This window comes from Ochotona curzoniae, unplaced genomic scaffold (assembly GCF_017591425.1).
Source record: "Ochotona curzoniae isolate NIBS_2020 unplaced genomic scaffold, NIBS_Ocur_1.0 contig_517, whole genome shotgun sequence".
Lineage (NCBI taxonomy): Eukaryota > Metazoa > Chordata > Mammalia > Lagomorpha > Ochotonidae > Ochotona > Ochotona curzoniae.
Window position 1 is genome coordinate 9,061,846 of NW_024466454.1, and position 27,517 is coordinate 9,089,362.

Here is a 27,517-nt window from a genome sequence, read left to right on the forward strand (position 1 = left end):
TGATAGGCTCTTCCAGTGTAGTCAGAATGAAGGTAGAGTTCCAGTTTGGCTGTGTCCACAAACCAAGTGGCTTCTGAAGAAATACAAGAAGAAAAATTAGTAAATCAATTATGTAAAATGTTTACAAGAATTTAAAAAAAAATATGCATCTGTTCTTCCAGTGAGAAACAGGATTTCTGGATTTGGTGCTCCATCATAGTCACCTTTTGATTGATCGATTTATGTTGGTCTGGAAACAGAAATAATCATCAATGGGCAAAGAGAACCAAACTCATGTGACTGAATTCATCTTGGTGGGCCTTTCTTCCAATCATCAGACCCAGATCCTGCTGTTTGTGGTTTTTCTCATTATCTATCTGCTGACAGTGTCTGGGAATCTGCTGATTATATTCCTAACTTTTGTTGACTCTCGACTTCATACACCAATGTACTTCTTTCTTAAAAATCTGTCATTTACTGATCTCTGTTTCTCCACAACTATTGTTCCCCAGATGCTGTTTCATTTCCTGGTCATGAGAAAGGCCATTTCCTTTACTGGATGTTCCATTCAGATGTTTTTTTTCCTAATAATGGGATGTACAGAGAGCTCGCTTCTAGCAGTGATGTCCTATGACCGCTATGTAGCTGTGTGTAAGCCCCTGCACTACTCCAGCATCATGACCCACAGGGTTTGCATTCTGCTAGTCATAGGGTCCTGGGCTAGTGGGGTAATTGTGTCTTTAGTAGATACCACGTTCACTTTAGATCTTTCATATCAGGGGCTGAATGTAATTAATCATTATTTTTGTGAGCCTCCTGCACTCTTGAAGCTGGCTTCAGAAGAAACATACAAAGCTGAGATGGCCATCTTTGCAATGGGTGTAATAATCCTCCTAGGTCCTGTCTCTTTGATCCTTTTCTCCTACTGGAATATTATCTCCACTGTGATTCAAATACAGTCAGGAGAGGGAAGGCTCAAAGTGTTCTCTACCTGTGGTTCCCATTTCATTGTTGTTGTCTTCTTCTATGGGTCAACAATATTTACTTATATGCAGCCAAATGCAAGGAAAATGAATGAGGGGGACAAGGTAATCTCAGTGTTCTACTCAGTTGTAACATCCATGATGAACCCATTCATTTACAGCCTAAGGAACAAAGATGTGAAGGCGGCATGTAGGAAACTTTTTAGAAGATAGACCCTCCCAGAGAGTGTTGTCTTTTAAAATATTTTTATCTTAGTTTTTATTTATATAAATATTTGATTTATTCAGAAGGCAGAGCCTCAGAGAGAGAGAGAGAGAGAGAGAGAGAGAGAGAGAGAGAGAGATGAGAGAGAGAGAGAGAGAGAGAGAGAGAAACAGATCCTCCTTTCACTGGTTTACTCCCCAAATGTCACATCAGCTGTGGCTGGGCCAGGCTGAAGCCAGGAACCTGAAGCTTCATACAGGCCTCCCATGTGTATGCAGGGACCCAAGGACTTGGAATTGGTCCACTGCTTTCCAAATGACATTAGCAGGGAACTGGAATCTAATTGGAGCAGTTGAAATTGAAACTGGAGTTCATACAGGATGCTGGAATCTCAGGTGAATGTGTCACATGTTATGCTGCAATGTCAGCCACAACAGTGATCTTTATAATGATGCGTCATCAGAAAGATTGCTGCCATTTGTTAGGAAAGGTTGACTGTGAAGCAGCTTTGGGATGAGCATGATTGCATAAAAGGATCTCAACATAGTGTATTCCCAAAATAATTAGTATGTATTAAAGGACTTCAAAACAAACAGTAGGAAAGTTTTATCACATAACAGAAATTATCAACTAAAACATGGCCATGAATCACCTTGAGCTCATAAGAACTATATAACTGCCAACAGGAAACGGAAGAAGTCAACAGAGCAAGTGAAAATGTCAATTGTTATCGAGACACAGACCCTCACTGACTGTGTGATGACTATGTGTCAGCAGCTAAACCAATAGGCAGCACACAAGAAACCAGGCAGTTAATGAAGTCAATATGTTCTGAGAACTTTTTTTTAGAGTAAACTTTTTTTTCTCTAAAATAATAAAAGATAATGAAATTTCTTTCATTTATCCAACATGTTATATGACCATTGTTTCTATAATTAATTACACTATATACTATTGATTTCAATATCACGATTTATTTTAGTTCATTTATTCACTAGCTACCTATTGGTTGTATTAATTAATTATGTGTTTATTGAGTCTTTCTCTAGGAACTGAATGCATAGCAATGGAAGACGTTCACAGTTTGCATCCTCTATAACAGACTTTTCAAAATGTTCTTAATAATAAGAAAAACAAGAAGAGTAGGTTGTGATCATGACATATTGTCATGAAAGGAAATCTCATCTCATAGTTAAAGGACATCTTATATATCAGAATAATTGAGAATTGCGCTTTGGTTAAATGTTAGAAAGAATTAACACAAAGTAATTTGGGGGGAGAGGGTTCAGGCAGACAGATCAGGGTGTCCATTGTCTTGAATAGGAATGTGATGTTTGCAATCAGGACAGCGAGGGAAGATGTGTCTGGAGTGACAGGCGTCATAGAAAGAGGCAGAGGCCAAAGTAAGGCCTTCCCATTGATTGTTTTAGGGCTCCCGTAACAACTCGTTCCAAATTTTTGTAGCTTAAAACAACAGAAATTTATTTTCTCACCGTTCTAGAGGCCAAATGTCCAAAATCCTGCATCTGCAGACCACATTCCCTGCAAGGGCTCTGTAGAAGCAGACTTACCTCTTCCTCAAGCTTCTGGATGCTTCTAGGGCTCCTTGGCTGTGGTACCATCATTCTAGTCTCTGCTGTTGTCTGGCTTAGGGGTCATCTCTATATATACACCTTTCTTCTAAGGTGGATGTGGATCGTTGAGAGCCCACCATATTGCAGGATGATCTTGTTACGAAATTTTCCTTCATTATATCTGCAGAGACATTAATTCCAAAGTTGCTCACATTCAGAGCTAACAGATGGATTATCTTTTCAGGTGACACAGTTCCACTCATCAGTCTTGAAGGTTCTGAAAGATCGGTTTTATTTACATTCAGTATAACATCATCCCTCATATGCTGTTTTGAAAGGTTGTGTTGAATGCTGTGTAAAAAAATAGATTGTAAAGAGACAAGCATAAAAGCAGGAAAAGAATCAGTAAGATTGTGCCATATGAAGAAGCCCTAGTAAGGATTTAAACTGCAGTCATAGTGATGGAGAGATAGGGTGGTGAAACAATAGCTGGCCAAATAGACCATGCAATTTGAAAGGCATAAAGGAATATAATATTGTTGCTGTCTCTGGCCTGGGCAACAGTGCGGCTGATGAGGAAGGCTCAAACTGGAGAAGCATGGTAGGAAAAACAAGAACTTGTTGATCTGACTGTGCATTATGTGCTGACTTTTGACGTCAGTCTGCTGTATTTCAGTAGCTACAGTAAGGATCTCATGTAGACGGTAAAGGTGTTTGGGAATACGCCAAGAAGCTCCAGCACATTTCTTCCCCTAATAGAAGACCATGGAAAAAAATCAAACACAGACTAGGATTTTAAATTGTTTGGTCGATTATAGATTGGAGGCAGTATAAAATAAAGAAGAACATGTAATTGGCCCTTGATACCCTCAGGTTCTGCATGTGTAGATTCATCCAACTGCTGCTTGAAAATATTTCTCTGGGCCCTCGTGTGGTAGCCTAGCATCTAAAATCCTCATCTTGCATGTGTTGGGATCCCCTAGAGATGCTGGTTCTAATCCCAGTGGCCCACTTCCCATCCAGCTGCATGCGTGTGGCCTGGGAAAGCAGCCGAGAGTGGCCCAAAGCTTTGAGACCCTGCACCTGTGTGGGAGACCTGGAAAAGGCTCCGGGCTCCTGGTTTCAGATTGACTCAGTTCTGGCCAATGCAGTCACTTGGGGATTGAATCATTGGAAGGAAGATCTTCCTCTCTGTCTCTCCTCCTCTCTGTGTATCTATCTTTCCAATAAAAATAACAAATAAATCTTAAAAATACTTCTCTAATTGCATTTATTTTTTAATGGAGACATAATGGCTTGTAAAGGTATTCAAAGTAATTTAGAGATTAAAGTGCACAGGAAATGGCACAGGTTGTAAAAAAATACCATCCCAGTTCTTTTTTTTAAGATTTTATTTTATTTTATTTATTTTTATTGGAAAGTCAGATATACAGAGAGGTAGAGAGACAGAAAGGAACATCTTCCATCCAATGATTCACTCCCCAAGCAGCTGCAACTGCTGGAGCTGAGCGAACTGGCGCCCGAATGGGATCCTGGGAGTGCAAGACAAGGACCTTAACCACTATGTTATCACGCCAGGCTCTATCCCAGTTCTTTTTAAACAAATCACATTTATTTTTATTTGAAAGACAGATTTTATACAGTAAGAGGGAGACATAGAGAAGGTCTTCCATCCACTGGTTCACTCCCCAAATAGTTGTGATGGCCAGAGCTGAACCTATTTGAAGCTGGGAGCCAAGAGCTTCTTTCCGGTTTTCTACATGGGTGCAAGGTTCCAAGGACTTGAGTCATCTTCTGTTGCTTTCCTGGGCCATAAGCACTAATTGAAAGTGGAGCAGACGGTACACAAATAGACACTAGTATGAAATGTTGGCAGCACAGGGCAAAGGATTAGGTTACCGTGCCACCATACCAGCCTCCATTCTAGTTTTTATATAGGATGTGACCATCCATGAATTTTGGTATTCCTGGGGGTCCTGGAACCAATATCCTATGAATATTAAGGGATGACAACATTTATTTCATCTCCATTTTATATTATCATCATTATGAAGTCTTCACTTTAAAAATTCTGAGAAAAACTTGATAGCATAGAAGTCCACATGGGGTTGGGGAAACATTGGTGAAGGACTTGATATCACATGAGAACCCGGTCTTTCAGTTTCAGATTATAATTAAAAAATTCCCCAGGGTATCTATTACTATGTATACAAGTTAACAGTGTGGTTTCTCCAGGGAATAGCTTGATTATAGCAACTTTGAGGAACTCAACTTCAAAGATTTCCTTCAGGAAAATCCTCCATGCTGGCTTCCAGCTGAATTTAGCACTGCATTTTCTAACAAGAGTTTGTTCTTCTGGATGGGATAGAATAAAGCTTAGGTTAGATCATGCCCCAACATCATCAAATTTGACAAACTGCAGTGGAGGTTGCCTCGTTGGATTAGGAATAGCTGATGGTAGAAATGATTAGTTTCTTTATCCATTACTTATCTCTTTAGCACTGCACTCACTCTCCCAAGCCAGTCTCATGCCAGTCCCTATCCTCAGAGTGGGTAGGATGCCGAGGGGAAGGTATCCTTTAAGAAATCTGAAATATTGTTTCTGTTCATGGGGTAGGATGACTTAGTCTACTGCAACCCTCTCTTTCCATCAGGCTATAGTACAGATGCTCTTCATAAGTCCTGTTTTGTATTCCTCAGGGAAGGGTTAACTCCTTGTCAAGGATGCCAGAATGACTCCAAGGGCTGTGGACTTTATCTGCACCTTGGTCTTTCATGCTCCTGCTTCATGATTTCCTTCTTTCTGTTTAGCCACTGCAGATTGGGCGTTGGGAGCAATCAGGACCAGGATACAGCCCTGAGCCTCCTGCTCAGAGGTGCATCAGGAACCGTTTGTGGTTAGACACATGTGGATGTCCACAGAGACTGTATGAGGACACTCATTAGCTTCGAAAGCCATGAGACATTTCTTACAGTGAATTCATGAGTTTAACATGACGATCAGTCCTGGGAGTTTTAAGTTAGGATTTTCTCATCCTTACATCAGAGTTTAAGGTCACGTTAGCCCATCCAGCCCCACCCTCATATGCTACTCCTGAGGGAAATAACATCATAGAGTGGAATGTCAGCGTAAGTGTATTTATTAACTCATTAAACTTTTATTAAACCCCTGCCACATATAGAGTAAAAACTGAAATTCAATGATGGCAATATGTGATATATGTTACACCATCTTGAACAAGCAAACAAGTGCAGGAAAACAAACTTGTAAATAAATAACTACAAGATAACAGCAGCTGCTTGAAAAGAAGTTGAAATCTTTATTTGTACATAGTGCAAAGCCAAACCTTTCTTAAGAGTGAGTAAAAACTACAAATATTTTACTATTATTTTTTTTTATTCTTGGTGATGGATTGGTGGTGAACGCTAAAAGGACTACAACATACCTGTGAATTATTGTGAACTTTAGGAAGAATTGGAGAGCATTTTTTGACTGAAGTTCAGTATAAAAGGTGAGAAATTTGATATTATCATGGCAAAATTATTTAAAAAGTATATTGTCAGAAGAGAGAAAACTCACAGAATTGCAAAGTATTTTTCTTTTTGTTTTTTGAACAGCATAACACTGGGGTGCTGTTGTTGAAGGATACAATATTTTAATAAGGCAAGATAAGTATATTCTTGAAATCTAGGTTGCATCACAATAACTACAGTTAACAACAATGAGTTATGTATTTAAAAGCTGCTAATAGCATTAATCTTAAATTTCACAGCAAGGAGAGAAAAGGAAATGGTTACTGTGTGAAAGTGATGAATATACTGAGTTGGCTTAATTTTAGTGCTCGTTTCATCATGTTTATGTATCAAAACACCAAAAGTATGGTATTGGCATGTATAATATTTGTATATTAAGTAACCTCAATAAAATTGCTTTAAAGAAGAAAAAGCTGAGATAAGGATACATGTTGGGGTATTTATAATAACTTAACTTGCTTGTTTCTGATTTGTTTTCCACATACAATATACATAATCACAAGAAGAAGTTTCAACCAGGTGATAAAGTTTAGAAAATTTGATTAGAATCTTGTAGAATATAAGGATAAAAGCAATGAGATGTATCGCCCTATAGTCTCATAAGGGAGAAGTTTTAAGGAACACTTATAGCTAAATGAAGCCAAATGTTTTAGAGATTTATTGAAAAGGATATGGGATAGAGAAAGTGTTTTGATAAAAATCATAGAGATAAAAACGAAACAAGACGAATCTGAAGAGTTAGTGGTAGAAATGCAGATAAGAAGCAATGAATACTGAATACTTGATAAATTTATTAACAAAATTCTAAACAGAAATGAGATAATAAAAGCTATGGATAATAAATCATAGAGATTGTACCATTTTTAATTACTCTTTTTCAAAACGTAACTTTAAGCAAATTATGGGAATAAAAAATATGATTATCTCTTTACCATTTCTACACATGCAGTCCAGTAGACTGAACACACCTTATTGTAATGGTTCTCTAGAAAGTTCTTGTCATGTGATACCAAAAGGCTATATCTATGGAACAATAACTATTTCTCCCCTGAGCAACTGGAAAACAAGATTTAATGTTGTTTCCATGATTTGGACCATCTCTTTTTGTGACTTCCTTCTTTCGGTTGCTATGTTGTTCTCAAGATTCATCCTTGTGGAATGACAGAATTTTGCTATTAAATGCCCAGTGATACTCCATTGTTCACACGTACCAAACTTGGTTTAACTTTTCATCATTGAAAGATACTTGGGTTGTTTCTTTCTCTTACTTACTGTAATTTGTGCTTTTTTGTTTTAAATTTAGAAATATTGAAAACAGTAGAATTTCAAAATTTGAGAAAAATAAAACAGCAAAAAAAAATTTAAGAAAGGCTCTTAATCTGTGTAAGTGTACAGTAGAGTGGAAGTCTCTTGATTTATTCTTTCTCTTTTTCTCCCAATACTACTTTCAATATTGTTAGTTTTTCAGAAAGCTACAGTCTCTGTAATGGTTAAGTGAATGGGACTTGAATCCAGGGATGTGGACACCAATCCTAGTAACTGAATTCTGGAAACTGATCAGCTTAGATCTCGGCTTCAATGTCCACATAAAATGGAGAGATGATATCACTCCAAACTAAGATCAGTTTGAAGACTGATGAGATAATAGCTTCACAGAGTTTAATGCAATTCTTCTTAATGAATAGCAGCTTTGCAATATCCTGGAACATAAAGAGGAGAGAAAATTTAAGATACGAGGGTAAACAAGTGAGCAGGGTCCAAGGTAGCAGAAAAAAATTTTTATTCCCAGATTATAAACTGTATGTTGTGACTGATCATGTACAGACTATAAAAATCACAAAAGGTTGAAAACAGAAAGTGTCCTGTAATTCTATCACTCTGAAAACACAGACATGTAAATTTTGGAGAAACAAATTTTAAGATGAGACTTAAATTGTGAGATTACTTTTTAGAAAGCTGTATTTATTTAGCTTAAAGTCAGAGTTAATGAGAAAGAGAGAGAGAGAGAGAGAAATCTTGATTCCACTGGGGTTCCTCTCCAGATAGTTTACAATGGCCAGGGCTCTCAGTGCTGACGCCAGGAGACAAGCTCTTCATCTGGATCTCTCATGTATATGAAAGGTCCCAAGCTCTTGAATCATCTTCCTCTGCTTTTACAAGGCCATTAGTAGGAAACAGTATTCTAGAGGAACTTTGTAATTAAAAGAAATTATACTAGTTTTAGAAAAATCTTATCATCTTACCTGAAATGTGTTTAAAATTATTATCTATGCACAAACACATCCTGAATCTCTCTAAAATATATTGTGAAATATATTGTATGAATGATGTGGAAACCCTTCACTTTTTGTCCACTAGCAACCTGACTGCATTAACATGCACAGTTTATTGATTAATGGAAATGTTGCTTTTAGCATTTAACTAATTTTTATGCCGTTTTGATGATTCTGATTTCTTTTTTAAACTAATGGATATCACTATTTTGATATTATTCTACCTTGATTTTATTGTCACTCTATATATTGTCTATTTCTTATGTTTAAGTATTTATTTATTTTATTTTTTAACTTAAAAAATGCATGTTCCACTTTAAAAAATCATTATTCCTTACAGACAGACAACAAAACGCCTCTCAGTCATTAGCCATGCTCTCACTAGAATATTACTTCCCATGGGTAATCCATTTCACCAGATTATTTTTACTGGATTGACTAACCATGTGTATAAACTGCCCTGTGGCACTATTTCATATTCCCCCAAAATTTTTGTATATGGTTAGCTTAATTAAAAAATTAACTTTGGGGCCTGGCATGGTAGCCTAATGTCTAAAGTCCTCACCTTGCATGTGCTGAGATCCCCTATGGGCGCCAGTTCTAACACCAGTGGCCCCGCTTCCTATCCTGCTCGCTACTTGTGGGCTGGGAAAGCAATCTAGGAACGCTCAAAGCCTTGGGACTTTGTACCCGTGTGGGAGACCCAGAAAAGGTTCCTGGCTCCTGGCTTAGGATCGCTCAGCTCTGGCTGTTGTGATCTCTTGGGGAGTGAATCACCAGATGGAAGATCTTCCTCTCTGTGTCTCCTCTTCTCTGTATATCTGACTTTCCAATTAAAAAAATATATCTTTTTTAAAAATTAACTTTGTGGACAGTTTATATTCTTATCTTAAACTTACATGGTGAGGTTAATTTCTCTTTTAGAGATTCAACAATGAAGAAGTTTTAAAGATAGTTTTAGGTATGTTTTCTTTTTAAATTTGCTTATTTTTATTTGGAAGGCAGATTTACATAAAGAAGTAAGGACAGAGAGGGACAGTAATCTTCCATTCTCTGGTTGACTCCCCAAATGCTGCTATGGCTGGAACCGAGCCAATCCAAAGCCAGGAGCCTGGAGCTTCTTTCCAAGTCTTCCACATGGGTTCAGAGGTCCAAGGACTTGAGCTATGCTCTGCTGCTTTCTCAGTTCATAAGCAGGGTGCTGGATCAGAAGTAGAGAGGGCAGAATGCTGGTGCTACAGGCTGATGATTAGCCTGTTGTACTGCTGTACCAGCCCTACATTTGTTTTCTTATAACATTCAACTCTAATTAAATAAAAGCAAAGTTACTAGTAATGCAGGGAAGTGCCAATGTTAAGTAATTGCAATTTAATTGTAATATCAATGTCATTTTATGTGTATTTAAAAATCTTCCATAATGGAAATAAAAAAAAATAAAAAACAGTAGAAAATAGCAGGATTACATCTGAATTAGACTTGCCTCTCATTCTTCCTGGTTGTATTTGGTCTTGACTTTGATTTTTCATATCAATACTGTTCCAATCCTTTAGGATTAACAAAGAAGAAAACAGCATAAAAAGTAAAACTCGATGAGAATTATAATCTTCAATAAACACAGCAGTCCTCATGGCCATACTTCGTTCTTAACAATGTTTTTTCTAATCTTGCAGTTGCTTCTAGAGCCTGTTTGCATTACTGTAATGAGATATTAAACAATATGAAGTAGACTTGCTTGCTGTCCTAATCTTATCAAATAACTTAATTTTATCTAATCTTCACATAAATACTATCATAGATGTATTATTTTCATTGCCATGTACAAATGAATCCATACACATTAATGTGTTCTTGGTTGCACATCAACCAAGGAAGTCAATATTGAAATCCAGCAGGACAGATCCAGAGCTCCCGGCAACAGTCCAAGATCAATGGACTTCTCCTGCAGAGAAACGCTTTCAGATAAGAAAAATATATACAAAAGCACTCATCCATTCATGCTCCATTGAAAACACTAAAATGACATATTGTAAGCAATGTCCAATCACTTTCTTTCCACTTAATAATATACAATCATCTTGTTGAATCATCAAACTTGAAAATTGCATGCTTAAATTATAACCAATAGGCAAAATATGATACCTGATTTCTTATTTAATGTGCTTGTGCTTGTTTTATGTTTGTTTTTCTCTTTTACCTCTTAAGGTTTTTTTTTTTCAATTTTAGAGATTTAAATTAGTTATATAATTTTCTAATGGTCCTTCTCTTTTTAAAATCATTGAGTTTTAGATCTTCATATATGAGAAACAGAAATTTGCTTACTTTTTTTGAATACTCAACATTTCCAGATTTTTAATTTTGCTTTTGGTGGCATCTACTACAGAAAAATTTATTATTTTTAGTGTGTTAAGATTGTTGGCATTTATTCTATGAATTTTCTTTCTCCATTTAGTGCAGATATAGGAAATCTTTTGCCACCTACACATTGGATGAATAGATGAGAGAAAGATAACCTGTCCACTTATTTTCATAAAGATCTTAAACATAAAAAAACAACTTTATTGTGTATTTATGATGTACAACATAATGTTATGAGGTGCATACAGAGAGTAAAATTAACTACTACTATAATGAAGCAAATCATCAAATGTCCACAGTCTTACACATTTATCTTTTTGTTGTGTTTCCAGAGCAAATTGAATGTACCTAAAAGATATATAAAAAACAAGATACTCAGAATTATTATGTAACTGATCAATGTGTTTCATTAATTGTTGCTATCTGATAGGAAGGAATAAACATCATGGGAGAAGAGAACCAATCCTCTGTGACTGAGTTTGTCCTCCTGGGCCTGTCCCAGGACCCGAAGACACAAGTGCTGCTCTTCTTCCTCTTCCTGGTCATCTACCTGCTCACTGTGCTGGGAAACCTGCTCATCATCGTGCTCATTCACGCAGACTCCAGACTCCACACACCCATGTACTTTTTCCTTAGGAACTTGTCCTTTGCTGATCTCTGCTTTTCTACCACTACAGTGCCCCAGGTGCTCGCCCACCTGCTGGTAAAGAGGAAAACCATTTCCTTTGCTGGCTGCTCAACGCAGATGGTTGTTTTGCTTCTGGTTGGGTGTACAGAATGTGCACTGCTGGCAGTGATGTCATATGACAGGTATGTGGCTGTCTGCAAGCCCCTGCACTACTCCACCATCATGACACATTGGGTGTGTGTATGGCTGGCGGTAGGTTCCTGGGTCAGTGGAGCTTTTGTGTCTCTGGTGGACACGACATTCACACTGCGTCTGCCCTACCGAGGCAAAAACATTATTAATCATTTTTTCTGTGAGCCTCCTGCCCTTCTGAAGCTGGCTTCTGCAGACACCTATAGCACAGAAATGGCCATCTTTGCAATGGGTGTGGTGATCCTCCTAGCTCCTGTCTCCCTTATCCTCACCTCTTACTGGAACATCATCTCCACTGTGATTCAGATGCAGTCTGGGGAGGGGAGGCTCAAAGCTTTTTCCACTTGTGGTTCCCATCTTATTGTTGTTCTTCTCTTCTATGGCTCAGCAATATTTGCTTATATGAGACCAAACTCCAAGGTAATGAATGAAAGGGATAAAACAATGTCTGTGTTCTATTCAGCAGTGACACCCATGCTGAACCCCATCATTTACAGTCTGAGGAACAAGGATGTCAAAGGGGCCCTCTGGAGAGTAACTGCAAAATAGCACATTGGGAGGTGGCGATCTCTGCGATGACCCAACAGGGATGAAGAGCAAAATGACTTTTTGTTTGTAAATTGTTCCCAATTTTTCTATCCCTTCACTTTTTCTTCATTCTTTTTCCTATATTCTTCTCCGAAATCAAGTTGCCTTTTTACAACCAGGTACTCAGTAAATAGAGGGAAAAGACTTTTTTTAAAAAAATAAAAATAGAAGCAAGAGAATTAAATGCAAGAAAGGAAAGGTAGATAGAGAGTTAAATGGAGGAATGGATGCAGAGACAGCAGGAGACGTGAAGGAAGGAATTAGGATGGAAGGATGAGAGACAAAGACAGAGAGGAAGGATTGAAGGCAAATATGGAGGGATGGGATGAAGAATGAAGCAGAGAGGGAAGGTAGGCAGAAAACCCACACAGCCAGCAGTTTAAAATAAGCAGGCATTTAATTTTATGTCAGAAAGAGAGAAAGAGAAAAATACAAAACAAGGTTATCACAAATTTAAGAACCTATTTTGGCAAAATGAGTAATTTCCTTCGTTGTTGTATTTGCCAAGTATCTTTTGAATACTTATATCCCTGAAACATTACATATTTTGGAACAGTTTCACAAAAATAAAGTCTTTGTAAATATTTACTTATTTTTGAAGAAAGGGCAGATTTACACAGAAAAGGAGAGACAAAGAAAGATCTTTCATGCAATGACTAATTCCATAAATGGCCACAATGGCTGCTACTGAGATGATTTGAAGCCAGGAGCCTACAGCTTCTTCTAAGTCTCCCACATAGTTGCAGGGATGCAGTGCTTTGGGTCATCCTCTACTGCTTTTCTAGGCCGTAAGTTAGGAGTTGGTGGAAAGTGGAACAGACAGTACCAATAATGTATGTCAATGCATATAGGCAGAGGATTGGCTTGTTGAGCCATCACACCATGTAACATTACTTTTAAAAATGATATTTATTTATTTAAAAGGCAGATTCACATGGAGAAGGAATGGAGACAGGGAGGAAGATCTACCATCCTGATTCACTCTCCAGTTGATCTCACAAGTCAGAGTTACAGTAAGCCAAAACCTGGAGTCAGAAACGTCATCCAGATTCCCCTACAAGTGGCATGGGCCCGAGGAGTTGATCCATCTTTTGCTATCTTTCCAGGCACATTAGCTGTGATCTGGGTCAGAAGTAGAGCAGCCAGGACTAGAAGTGACACTCATATGGAGTACTGTCATCTCAGGAGGTGATTCAACCTGGTGAGCCTCAACACCTACTCTCAAAACAGATTATATTTAATAAGGCCTTCAATTCTAAATTTAGCAATTACTGACACTGAGGTGAGTACATTTAAAGAATAACATATTTGTTTTTCCTATTACTATGTGCAGGTTAGGAAAATATAAATAAGGCTGACAAGAAAAAGTGTCTAGACTGGGAATACTCAACCCTGGAACAACAACTCAAAAAGGAAGATCCAAATCACTGAGAAAAGGGACAGGAAAGATAGCAAAGAACTAGAGGTTGCAAAGCAAAGAAATCCACAACAGCTTTAACCAGATGGGAGCCAAGCAAGCACATACCTTATGCCTTCCATCTCTTGAGATCAACTCTAATTTAGGTTATCCGACTATTATATTTCTCTAGATAGAAATATCAACCCATGCTGCACCTCCCCTATACAGGTTCTGGCTGCATGGAGTTGTCTCAAGACTTCACATGCCCAGAATTCCCTGAGAAAGCTTTGTAAATTAGCCAGGAGACCTTGCATTGCCCATTCCTTTATGAACCAAAAACAATCTATGTGTCACACCCTGAGTGACTCAACCTGTTGAGGCCTCTTGCCAAATGTTAGCTGATTTGTAGTCAAATTGCCAGATTCTCTAGATTAAACTTCATCAGTATGATTTTATTTTCAATGTTGATACATAATTTTTGGTGTTCTGTGCCCCACCAACGTCATCCATAATTCTGTTTACAGCATTCTGGATTTTACTGAGTCTGCTTCTGCATATTCTTGCGACATTTCACAGTAAGCCAATTCAAAGGGCTCTTCCGTATCTTCAGATATAGGTACATAGCAATGATAGCACTTCAACATGCTGATTTTCTGTATTGAAATATCTAAAGTAGCCATCTTCATAGAGATGACAGTTTTCAAGTCCAATTCCAAGACTGAATGGCTCTGTTGGTTTGGTCTTTGTGAGCATGTATATAGCAGTGGTGGGCACTCTAAGGAGGAAGGATTATATGGTCAGCTTAGAGGCAGAGATAGTTGGATCCAACTCCAGTTTTTATCAAAAACCTCTAGTATGAGAACTTCCAAGCATACCCCCTCAATGGACCAAGGATCTACTGTCTTCTAGAACTTCTATGACTTTCCAATAGTTCCGCTCTGAAGGCAAAGCCTTAAGTAAATGGTTCTTTGGCAAAATTCAACTTCCAAACTAATATCAAAGCCATAGCAATCTGCATTGCTCCAACTGAGAGGATAGAAACGATGACTCAAATATGTTGCATTTCTTTACACTGTATATGAATGATTGAATTTGAACACCAGACTGAAGCTCATACTACCAGTTCTTCTACTAAGCAAGGAAAGAACTCATGTTATTATCAACTATAAGTTCCACTGAATGAAAAAAAAAACTTATAATGGCAACTACAACAAAATAAATTATGTGATGATATCTTGATTCATGAACACATAAGAGACTGAAACTTCTTTGAAGTGTTAACATTTAAGTTGATACATACATATTGAGAAATAGTGTGCTATGCATATTTGACGAACAAATGTCACAGGCTGTGAGAGCAGTACCAATTTGCCTTAAGACAAGAAATGTTAGACTGTGTGACAGACTGCAAGGAGGGAAATGGTATGAGATTAGAGTGAGTATAAGATGTAGACTGGAAGGAAGAAACAAGAAGGTATATCTGCATGCAAAAAAATAGTCTAATTTGTATTTAGGAGGTTTAATTTGTACAGTGAGGAGAAAACAGATAATACAGACAAGCATAAAAAGAGAAAGATTTGTTAGCAATCTATTGCCAACCAATAAGAAGCAGGTTATAAAGACGTGAGCTGAGATACTTGTAGGGAAGATCAAGCTAAATGCATATATGTGGAATCAGTTTTATAGGTGAAGTCAATAGGATTTATTTACCAAGTAGTAAGGAGAAATAGATGCTGTGGGATTTGAGTTCAGTCTATTATGTGGATGGACATGGAAAAATGAGGGAATGATACATTAACAGGAAAATGAGGCAAGTATTAGAATTTGGAATCCCTATCATAAATGGAAAGTAGGCAATTTTACATATGGATTATGTTGTTATTCAGATCTCTTGATATTAAAGACATTATGTTTAAGCTTTGTGCAGATGAAATTATGGGGGAAGATATTCTTAGGTAAGAGAACAGCTGAGGTTTGATTTCTTCCATAGTAATTTTCAAATTAAAGAAGAAAAAGACCTCTAAAAAGATAGAGGGAATTACACAAGGAGGAGATATATCTGGAGTTTGTGGAGTCTGAGAGTGGGTTAAGGTGTGACCAGGAATATCATAGGAAACAATAGGAACATTCTTTTTATGAAAAAAACAAACAACTACAATAATAAAAGTGACAGTAACTGAAAGGGATTGGAATCACAGACAGGGCTTCCTTAGCCACAGGAATTATTAGATGTATTTGTATTCTAATGGATATGACCCAGAAAGTGGAATGAAGTCACTCTGAAGGATTATAGAATATTGCAGATCCCAGTGAGGCTCAGACTCCAGGAGCCAGTGGAGGTTGGCCTGTGTCAGTGAAATGATGGAACATTTGGGGTGTGTGAAGATGCCTGTGTGCAGGAAATTTGAAAAAGAGAACTCCAGATACTTTGTGGATAAATTTCCTATTCTAGTGAAAGAAATGACACAAAAGTGACCTGAATCTAAAGATATGAAATGGCTGTTTAGAAAGAGAACAGAGGCTAAGTGTGGAGATTATTATAGCATAATAGAAGATAAGAATGAGTACAATTCACAAATTATGACTTAAACATAGTTGATCTAATTTCTGGTTAGCTTTTAAGATATGGACTATAGAATCAAATCTTCAGTAAGAAGACAATATCAGTAGGTATAAAGCTATTTCATAACTATTCAGACAGATTCAGTGTGCTCTGATACAGTAAACATGATGTATAACGCTTTAGTATAAGAACAAATCAAAGCAATTAAATGAAGAACAACTACACATGCTAAAAAATAGATGATATAAAATGTGAAATAGACTTAAAATGTAAATTGTTAAGTGGAAAGTACAAGGGTACGAATTTTTATTAGTATTTCATCTCTTTTTGATATATTTATGTATTTATGGACAATATTAAGTTGCTCTCGTTTCAACTAACATATTATTATCAAAAAGGATTTTTGTGAGCCTTATGGCAAGTGCCAAACAAAAAACTATAATTGTCATATGAAATAACCGCCCCCCCAAAAAAAGTCAAAGCCAGAAATGAAAAATGAGACTCTTGATTAAAAATTTCAGAAATACAGAAGATCATAAAGAAACCATTACAGCTATATGACAACAATCTGTATTACATAGAAGAAATGGACAAGTTTCTGAACACACAAACCTTCCCCAAATTAAAGTATGGATAAATAAGAAATATGTGCCGAGCAGTAATAAGATTAAATTAATAAATACAAATCTCCCATCAAGGATCAAATGACTTCACTATTTGGTTTTGACAAATATTAAAGAACAATACAAATTCTCCTCAAAATAATTATAGACATTTAATAATAGAATTATTCCAAACTCATTTGTGAGCCTAGCCTTACTCTTGTTATAAAAACCAGACAAAGAAAGTATTAACAGCAAAAGCCAAATAAACCCAAAAAGCTACAGGATAATATCCATGACTTACCTAGATGTAAACATTCTCAACCAGATACTAATGACTTAGTCCAACACCCCATTAAAAAGATTATTCAAAATGAGTGAGATTCGTCTCGTGACTACACAAATGGCTAAATATGCATAAATCGTATATGTGATTTACATATCATAAAATCTATTAGTATGTCATTCATGTTATACATAACATGTAAGTTATGTATGCTACATATCAAAGAATTTATGATATGTAGCATAAATGTTATACTAATAGAATGAAGGGCGAATGCTATGAGATCATTTTAATGCATGCAGAAAAGGCATTTGATACATTTAATGTCACTTTGAGACAAAAAGTTGATCCATGAATTAGGAATGAATGGAAATGTGTTTTAACATGATAAACATCATATATGATGACCCTATAGCTAACCTCACACTGTATAATTAAGTATTGGAAGTTTCTCCTTTAAGTTGAGGGACAAGTCAATGAATACCACTCTTGTAACTTCTATTCAGAATAGTTATAGAAATTCTGACTAAAGTTGAGCATAGTGGCTGAACTGGCTAATCTTCTGCTTGTGCCAGCATCCCCTATGGTATGTGCCTTAGTTGCTCCATATTCTGTCCAGCTCCCTGCTAATATACAAGGGAAAGCAGTGGAGGATGGTCCAAAGCCTTGGGACCCTGTACCTGCATGGGAGACATGGAAGAGGCTCCTGTCTCTCAGCTTTGGATCAGCTCAGTTCTTTTCATGGCAGGGAAGAGGGGAGTGAAACAGTAGATGGAAGATCTTTCTGCCTGTCTCTCCTCTATAAAACTGCCTTTCCAAAAAATGCAAATATTAGAAAAAAATAAATCATAATTGAAGCAATTAGGGAAAAGTTAAAATGAAAAAACCCATTTGCGGAAGAAAAATATTAAATTATTTGTTTCAAGATGAAATGATCATATACACTGAAATCTTCCCAAATTACAAAGTTAATACATATTCAGGATACAAAATCAGCATGAAAAGAAGTTATCTGTGTTACTATACTATATACTAACAATGAGCTATTCACAAACTAATTAATGTGTTAAACACAGGATAATCAAAAATATTCCAGAGTAAATCATACAAGAAAATTAAATTAAATTATACACACTGAGAAATGTATTATTAAGAAGTCATAAATAAAGGCATAATGTTCCCAGTTAATGGATTGAAAAAAGTCAATATTGTTAAAATTTCTATACTTTGCAAAATGTCCTCAAGTGCAATGTGATTTCTGTCAAATTTACAATCCTATTTTCATACAGATAGAAAAAATGATACTTAAATTCATATTAAACCATAAAAGATACCAGAGAACTAAAAATTTAAAGAAGGACAAAGTTAGAGGCGTCACATCTCATGATTTCATTACTTAACAAAGTAATAGAAGTAATATGGCCCCATAGTAAAAACAGATTTATATAAATAGAACAAAATAGAGAACCATGGAATTATAGAACAAAACAGGTTGTTACAAGGGTGCCAAGAACATACAATGGAGAAATATTTTAAAATGAATGGTGTTGGGAAAATTGGATATCTTCCTGTGAGTGAATGAAATTAGACCCTTTCCTTAACCATACACAGAAGTTATCTTAGAGTTGTTTAGTTTCAAATGTAAGATTTGAAATCATATAACTGCTAGGAGAAAAGATCAGGTTAAAACTCCCTGATATTGATCTTGGCATTTTTTTTTCCTTTTTCTGGATGTGATAACAAAAGTATAGGCAGCAACTGTAAAAACAATCAAGTGGCATCCTAACTACCACAAGAGATGCCCACTCCAATATTGCACTTCTCTCCTGGATAGCACCATCCTGTGATCATAAATTGTGTCAGACTAACTAGTCTGAGATGCATTACGAGTTATCTGGGTGTGTCCATAAGATTTTTTCTGGAGGAGATTTACATTTGAGACAGTAAGTGGACTAAAGAAGATCCAACCTCACCAGTGTGGACAATCACCATCTACTCTAGAGAGGGCTCATGAAGAACAAAAAGGTTGAAAAACCGGTGAATCACCCTCACCTCCCTCCAACATTTCTCTGGTTTCTGGCCTCCATCTGCACTTAAGCCATCAGCGCCTCTGGTTCTCCGATCTTCAGACATATCTGCAATCATAGTAATGGCTTTCCTGGTTCTTCAGGTTTCAGATAGCAGGTGAGACCTCCCAGTCTTCGCAACGATGTAAGTACATTTCTGTTATAACTCTTTTGCTTGATTCTTTTGATCCTACAGAACAATAATATAGAATCCATGGTAATGTGCTAGAACTGTGTAGAATCATTTTTGTTTGCTATATAGTTTAAAATTAGGGACAATACTGACTTTTAACAAGAAAAGGCAAGGGATATTTAGTATGAGCCAATGTTTGCAAAAATTTTGAGCATTTTTGCAATTCAAAATGAGATGACTGTGAACATATCACAGAAACTTAAGCAGATAGGAAATCTGTTTATAATCATACGGATCTAGAACCTGTCAAATGTCCTACAGAGCCTAAGGCAAAAGTTTAAAACTAGATACTGTTTTGGCACGTATAATTCAAGAGAAACAACATCATTGGGAAAAGAAAGTGAGGACAAGAGAACCTTTTTAAAAATTAGTATAAAAATAATTGGGTTTAATGAAGTTGACCTGAATCTCATTAACACTTGTTTCTATTGTTCTCAACATATTTTGTGAAAGATTTATTAATGAAGTAATAGTCTGTTTTAAGTAATGAAACAAGAATATATTGGCTAGCTTTAACCCATCATAAATTTGCTTCATATAAGGAAAACTCAATCTTTGACAGCAATAGTAAGCCTACAGCTTTGGGAAGAGAGACACACAAATTCTGTGCAAAATTAGTGCTGTGTGTTACTGATGGATATGAATGGATTGGTTCAAAAAATCCTAAAACAGAGCATCTTCTGTTATTTTGACCAGACTCAAGGCAAAGCAACCCGGTTTTCTGTGTTGCATGATTATTCTGTACGCTCAAATTGTATATGAAATAAAATGATTTGCATCATTTTGAAAAAGATTTATTTATTTTTATTGGAAGGTCAGATATACAGAGAAGAGGAGAGACAGAGAGCAAGATCTTTCGTCCAATGATTCACTCCCCAAGTGAGTGCAACAGCTATTGCTGCGCCGATCCGTAGCCAGGAGCAAGGAGCTTTACCAGGTCTCCCACATGGGTGCAGTGACCCAAGGGTTTGGGCTGTCCTGGACTACTTTCCCAGGTCACAAGCAGGGAGCTGGATGGGAAGTGGAGCTGCAGGAATTAGAACAAGTGTCCATATGAGAATTCGGCACATTCAAGTTAAGGACATTTAGCCGCTAGGCCACGGTGCCGGGCCCAGATTTGCATCATTTTAATATACATTGATAAGAAAGCATTTATGATACAAATTGAAGAAAGTTATTTGTTTTCTTCAGAACAATAAAAATAATTGTTAATCGTTTAAAACATTGCATCCCACACAAGTAAGTCAATTTAGGAATTCTGAATTGCCATTAACATGCATCTCTGCATGAAGTTGTGCTTATAGGTGTGATTTGCTGAGAACAACTGCCCTGCGTTTTCTTTGCAGGTGATCTTGTTTATGTCTAAGGCTTTTGATGCCCTCTATGGCTAATCATTCAAAAATTTACATTTTCAGTCCAGATTATTCTTTGAAATCCAAATCAGTGTAGCCATTACTAATAACATGAGGACTATTTGTAGGAGTCATTTATATTTACCTGGAACTCAGTTTATTATTTAGGAACCTGTCATTGATACTGTCTCAACCCAGATGTTTCGAAGAATGGAACTTGCATTATTTTTAACATATTGTTTACCCAATACTATGTCAATTAATTCCATAATGTTATATATTGATACTGAGGCCTTGTTGGGGCTTTTAACTGACCGGATCTTTACTCTGTTAGACCTATCTTCAGACCATAGAAGGTCTCCCCAAGAGGCCACTGAACTTATCTGGACAATAAGACACTGAACTTTATGCTAGGCATGTGTTTGCAAGCAATGAATCTCAACTGAACTTGAACTATGGTTATGCAACAAGGTGGAGGAATCCACCATGGGGGGAGGGGTATGGGAGGGGTGGGGGGAATCCCCAGTGCCTATAAAACTGTACTACATAATACAATGTAAGCAACAATAAAAAAAAAGGAAAACGCTTAAATATGTATAAGATGTGCATATATAATTATGATAGCTTGTGTGTATGTGTGTATATGTGTAGAACATCTTAATGTTACATTAGTAGTATGTTCCATTGTTCTATCAAGTGAGATGCTTTTAGATGATTGGGCATATTTAGCATTGGTAAATTCAATAGATATGGGTTTATTTCCCTTTTTGTCATAAAATGTATATACTGTTTGTAAGAGATGTATAGGGTACAATGGTTATAGATGTATCTAATACATATACATAATGATATTAGTGAAAGTGATTATATCATTGAAGAATCTGTGTACGGACAAAATCTTGCCAACTCTACAATGAAAGGATCTGATGTATTTATTGACATTTAGGAGATCTGAGGATTTCTCTGGGTAATATTACCCAACGAGGAGTCCAATATTTACTTCTTCTGCCAGCAGGTTGACTACTTTGTTTGTGGGGAGGAAATATTCATTGTTGATCCTGTACATAGCCTTCCTGACTGCCTCCAGAGCCAGGATGATAAAGAGCATGCCTGCACATTCAATCAGTAAGACCTGCCTTTGGTGGGTGACCCTCATCAGCCTTTATGTGAGATAGGGTTATTTTCACACATTTTCCATTCTCATAGGCTAACCCTTATAATTTATCCCTCAAATCCTTGTTTAACAAATGTGTTCTGTGTAGCCCCCCAACTACTGAAGAACCACATTTGACAGTGTTTATTTTAGGAAATTAAGGTCTACCCCATAGGGGATCTTTTAATCTCAAGATATAAACTGCTTGTATTGCATTAAATTGGACCCAGTGAGAGGCTTTCTCTTCATCCTTACTTTTGAAGGCAGCCCTGAGTGCTTATTACGGAGCATTGTCCACTTCATGTTGTTGTTAGTATACCACATGGATTAAGTTTTGTTTATGTTTATTTCTTAAGCATAAAGAACTCTTCATGAGGCCATAGATGTACGTTAAGGAAAGTGAAAGTGAAATGTAGCAAAGGAGTATTTTGGGAGAATAAGCCATTTGATTATGAAATTTATTTGTGTGCTTCAGATCTCTTTTTTAGCCTCTTGTGGTAGACAGTATTTTTTTTAAAAAATTAACTCTTGTTTTCTGTCCCTTTGGTTTGCATAATCGCCAGTATGATGGGTAATTGGCTTTCTAACATAACCAGAGTTTAACTCTCAAAACATCATTATAATATGTAATGCTTATTGAGAATTCAGTGTGTGTCAGGGATGATTCATGTGCTTCATATTTAATAATTTATATAATCCTGTTAAACAAAATTATTAATTTAATATAATGATTATCATACTGTAGATATAATGAAATTAATGCACATGAATGTGTGCAACCTGCCCCATGGGTTTACACAATTGGATAAAAAAAATGAAACCTCCAAGTGACATGGGAACACAAAGATCTTTTTGAGGAACATTCACATCCCATGTAGAAAATTCAGCCTGTTAGACTGCAGTACTCACCAATGAGCACTAAGACTGGGGACTGGCTATCACAGTCTGGGCAGCAGCACTCACCAACACATGTGAGATTTGTTGCTGGGGAAGTAGCACTGGTAAGAGAACTTAAAGAAGTACCCTGATGGGCATAGCTCCCACTGGTGAACACATGAGCTCGGGCTAGGAGGAGGATATACCAGGCTGGACTGCAGCACCGTTGGCATGTGTGTGAATGAGTCTGGGGACAGGCACAGATGGGTCAGCCCACAGCACACTCTGACATTAATGGGAACTAGAACAGGGTGCAGCCCAAGCTGGGCTGAATTGCAACACTCAACAGTTCACATGAGAGCTGGGGGTGGGCCAGCCTGAGCTAGGTTGCTGCATCCATTGGCAACAGCTGGGACTAGGGGAAGCCTGTACTGAGCCAGGCATAGCATCTTATGGCAAATGCCAAGACTGGGAGCAGGCCATTTCAGACTGGACTGCAGCACCTGTTGGTATGAACAAGAGCCAGGCTGGGAGCAGGATTGGTAGGGGAGCTTCAGGGGACTCCTTTGCTGGGGTGTTGCTTCCACTGGTAAGCATGAGAGCTGGGACATGGGATGGGCTAGGCTGGGCTGGGCCACACCAAATGGTGAGTACAATGATCGGATGTAAATCATGAAAGGTTGGACTATAGTACCTACTGGCAGGTGTAAGATCCAGGGCTGGGAACATGCCTGGTTGGGAAACTGTGGATACTTCCCTGCTAGGTGGGTGAGCACAAGAACAAGGGTTGGGGTCAGGCCAGCCTGGAAAAAGCACCAGCATCTGTCAGCATGTGTGAGGTTTAGTTCCTGGGGCATGATTGGTTATGCTAAGCTGCAGCACCCACAGGTATGCACAAGAGACCAATGGGATATAGATTGGGCAAGGATATGTTGCAACAGAGGTTGGCATGCATAAAAACCAGGGTTATTGGGGGGGTTACTCCAACTAGGCATTGGTACCTGCTCATATGCATGAAGACTGGGTCTGTTGTGGGTTAGCTGGGTTGGGCTGTAGCATCTGTCAGTTCGTGTGAGAGATGGAGCTGAGGTGAAACTGACTAGGTAGCTGCACCTACCAGTATGTGAGTAGTCTGGTTTAGGTGACATACTACATCTGACACTGCACCAGCTGGTACATGTAAGAGTCAAGTTTGAGGTCACCCCAGGTGAGGTTTCCTGGAGGACTCCCTCATTAGACTACTGGAGTCAGTCCCTGGCCACAGGAAATATCACAGGATATGTGGTCTGATCTTGGAGTACATGTATTAGGCCTGGGTTTGTGCAGTTGCTGATGCCTGGGCTGTGGACAGCATGTACAGATGAATGTGGGGGACATATTGGCCAGCTCATTTAGGCCAACAGGGAATGTTGACTCCCTCATTACAGGATGAAAAGCAGAACATATTGGATAATTCTCCTGGCCAAGCTTTGTAGCATGTATCTGGGTCTATGGGTACATTAACGTAGATTTTGTCAACAAGCAGACCTTGGAAAGATTTTCTCAACCCTGGAGTAATGATACCACAACTTCTCAGAACTATCAAAACCACTCAAGTAACACCCTCTGAACATTCTTCCCTACATCTGGGTGTCTAGGATGTCATCATATTATTGTCTCATCCATGGGTGCTGATGTAATTTGATAGCAAGGAGTGGCACCCCTACCTTCTCCTTGCCTGTGGACACAGGAAGAAAAAAAAAAGAACTGAAATGTTTGCCCCATCCACCTTCCTCCATCCCTGACCTCTTCAACATTATCAGAGGCTCACAGGAGCATGTATTCCTCTTAACTATGTAAGCAATATTAAAAAATAAAAAAAAAAAGCCAAAAGAAATCGGACAAGACAAAGTCCTTATTGCTTCATGCAAATAGGGTGAAATGTCCTAGAAAAAAATCAGTGATAGAAACAATGCAGTGTATTCTGCTGATAATACTGAAATCCTGAGGGAAATAAGGATGGAGACAAACTCATGGATTTGACTGTGGATGTGATAACATCAGTGAAGTGATTTTTTTTTAAAAAAAAAAAGTTCTTGCTGTTGTGCATTAAAACAAAACAAAACATTTCTGATTGTCTGGGAGGCCTCTCCAGGCTTAGATCAAATGATGGTGGGTCTATTTCAGAGGTTTTTAAATGAAGGTTTGTTTATCTTTACTGGAAAGTCAGATGTATAGAAAGGAGGAGGGACAGAGAGGAAGATCTTCCATCAGATGATTCAGTCCCCAAGTGGCCTCAATGACTGCAACTGAGCCAATCTGAAGTCGGGAGCCTGGAGCTTCCTCTGGGTCTCCTCCGAGGGTGCAGGGTCCCAAGGCTTTGTGCTGTCCTTGACTGCTTTCCCAGGCCACAAGCAGGGAGCTGGATGGGAAGCAGGGCCACCAGAATGTGAACTGGCACACATATGGGATCCCAGTAAGTGCAAGATGAAGTTTTAAGCTGCTAGGTGTCAGCACTGGGCCCTTTTTCTTCTACTTTTAAGGGCTATGTGTTTATACTGGTTCTGCTAGGATCATCCAGGATGACTTTCCTAAAATCAGAAGATGAATGAACTTAATTCTATTTGAGACTTCAATTTCCCTTTACTAAGGTAGCATACTCATAGATCCCAAGGATTAGGAAGCAGGCTTCTTCAGAGGGACATTACTCAGCCCAATACAATGCCATAACGCTGTGGTTGATTTTTCTATGTATGTATTTGCCTTCATAAGTTTTCCTCTTTGCAGTGAGAAACTAGTTGTATCTTAATGAATAATTGTAAAATATCAGGTAGATAAAAAAAGAAAAAAAATATGTCCAAAGGGAAATTATTTTAAGAAATAATACACATTCATGGTTCCATTTTCCATCTCTTCTTTCTTTCTTTATGTCCTACTAATTTCCTCTGTACTCTGTCTGTTTTGTTGTCTGTTTTTCCCAGATATCTCTCTCCAGACATTGATCTATTAATAAACAAATAACAAGGCATGGCTGCCATGAAGTTCTTGGACATGATGCCAACACCTGAGAGGAATTAAGAGATGCCCCTACAATGGAGGGAATACCTACATTATGCCAAGGTCAAAAAGAACAATTCATGTATACACTCACAGATGTGTAGGTAAGTACATTTTGAGATATGCTCAACTTACCAGACATTAATTTTCCAAAGCAACCTCACTAATTTTATATGGTACTACATAATGTCATGTTAAATAATTACATAAAAATTTATATTTTAAGTTCAACTGTAAACAATTAATTTTAAGATAATGATGGGGAGCTTATGCACTGCTATATACAAGCCAGGTATTTAAAATCTGTTGCATTAATGATGTGTTTTTACTGCATGGCACAGTGCCTTATCTGTTAACAAGTGACAAGTTTTGATGTGCCTTAAAATGAGTTGGCATGGTGATAGGATGTATTTGTTTTTGCATGGGAAACATGTCTTTAAGAAAGGAATGGATAACATAAGAGGTATAGAACTATGTCACAGCATTAGCAGACTGTGATATTAGTAAGATAATAACAGGTTAATGAGAAAATTCAGAAACTTTTGACTACTTGAATGTCTTGGCAGAAAAGGTAGGAGAGGAAGTTTGCATACTTGTCCTTTTGGATTGCTGGGACTGCAATGTTTCTTGTCTTGTAGGAAATACTCTCTACCTCTCAAAAAGTGTTAGCTCAGAGTTTGTTTATATAAAGTCAAATTCAAGGGATGTATTATTTAAAATGACAATAAAAAGAAATATGCAAAAGGAAACAAAGCCAATTTGATGCAGGTTTCTCAAGAAACATAGTTGTTGTTTAATTTTCCTGAAATGTATAAACAATAGCAACTTGCTTTTCATAATTGAGCAAATTTATTCAAGTCTAAGTAAGCAATCATTATAAAGCCAGCTTATATTGTCCATGAGAGAAAACTCCCTTTTCATTCATTGAAAGGGGTGATAAAAGAGTCAACTAGAAGCATGCATGTTAGAAAACATACTAGGAGTAACAATGAAGCAATCACAATATACACATAGATCAGACATGTAGATGTAAGTAAGGCCTGTGGGGGGTAGGTTTAAAATATTTAGCCACTGAAGACTTAAATTCCAAGCCAATCATCAAAGTTTGTTCTAACAGAATTCAAAAAGACACGTTAAAGTTTTAGGACTGAGATTTACAAGTTTGGTAAATAGTTTGGTAATCCATAGTTGCAGCTAGGAAGAAAATACAATTTGCTGAGTACTTTCTCTTCCAGAACCATTTTACTTTATTTCAGGCGCATATATCAAATACTATTAACCAGCCTCAGTGTCTTGAAATGAAGCAGAAGGTTCACAAAAATAATACCCTCTCAAGAAGAGATCAACATATGAGGCAACTTTACAATGATCACTGAAAAATTAGAATTAAGTGATAATGTACATTTTTCAATAACCTGGATCCCAACGCAATCTAGATCAAGTCATGTGAATGAGAAAATAGGTCATTTCCACAAGAGCTTAGATCCTGCCCATTCTTGGGAAAAATCATTGCGTGCCTATGCACAGTGTTGCTCAAAGTGTGAAAGTTTTATTAAATGTAGATTGCTACAAAATGGCAACATGCCCCATCTGTTAACAAGTGGCAAGTACTGGTATGCCTTAGAGCCACCTGTTATGGTAATAAAATATAGATTCTCAACCCTTCCCAGTGTGTGTGTG

At 37.4% G+C, this 27,517-nt stretch overlaps 2 protein-coding genes across 2 annotated transcripts; both read left to right on the forward strand.

The window, feature by feature from the left end:
• Positions 1–251: 251 nt before the first annotated feature.
• Positions 252–1,175, forward strand: LOC121162155 (olfactory receptor 2D3-like). The gene has a single exon (XM_040989004.1). The coding sequence runs from the start codon at positions 252–254 to the stop codon at positions 1,173–1,175; it is 924 nt and encodes a 307-aa protein (XP_040844938.1).
• Positions 1,176–11,348: 10,173 nt separating this feature from the next.
• On the forward strand, positions 11,349–12,272 carry LOC121162156 (olfactory receptor 2D3-like). Its single transcript, XM_040989005.1, has one exon. It carries the CDS (start codon positions 11,349–11,351, stop codon positions 12,270–12,272), a length of 924 nt encoding a protein of 307 aa, XP_040844939.1.
• Positions 12,273–27,517: the final 15,245 nt, after the last annotated feature.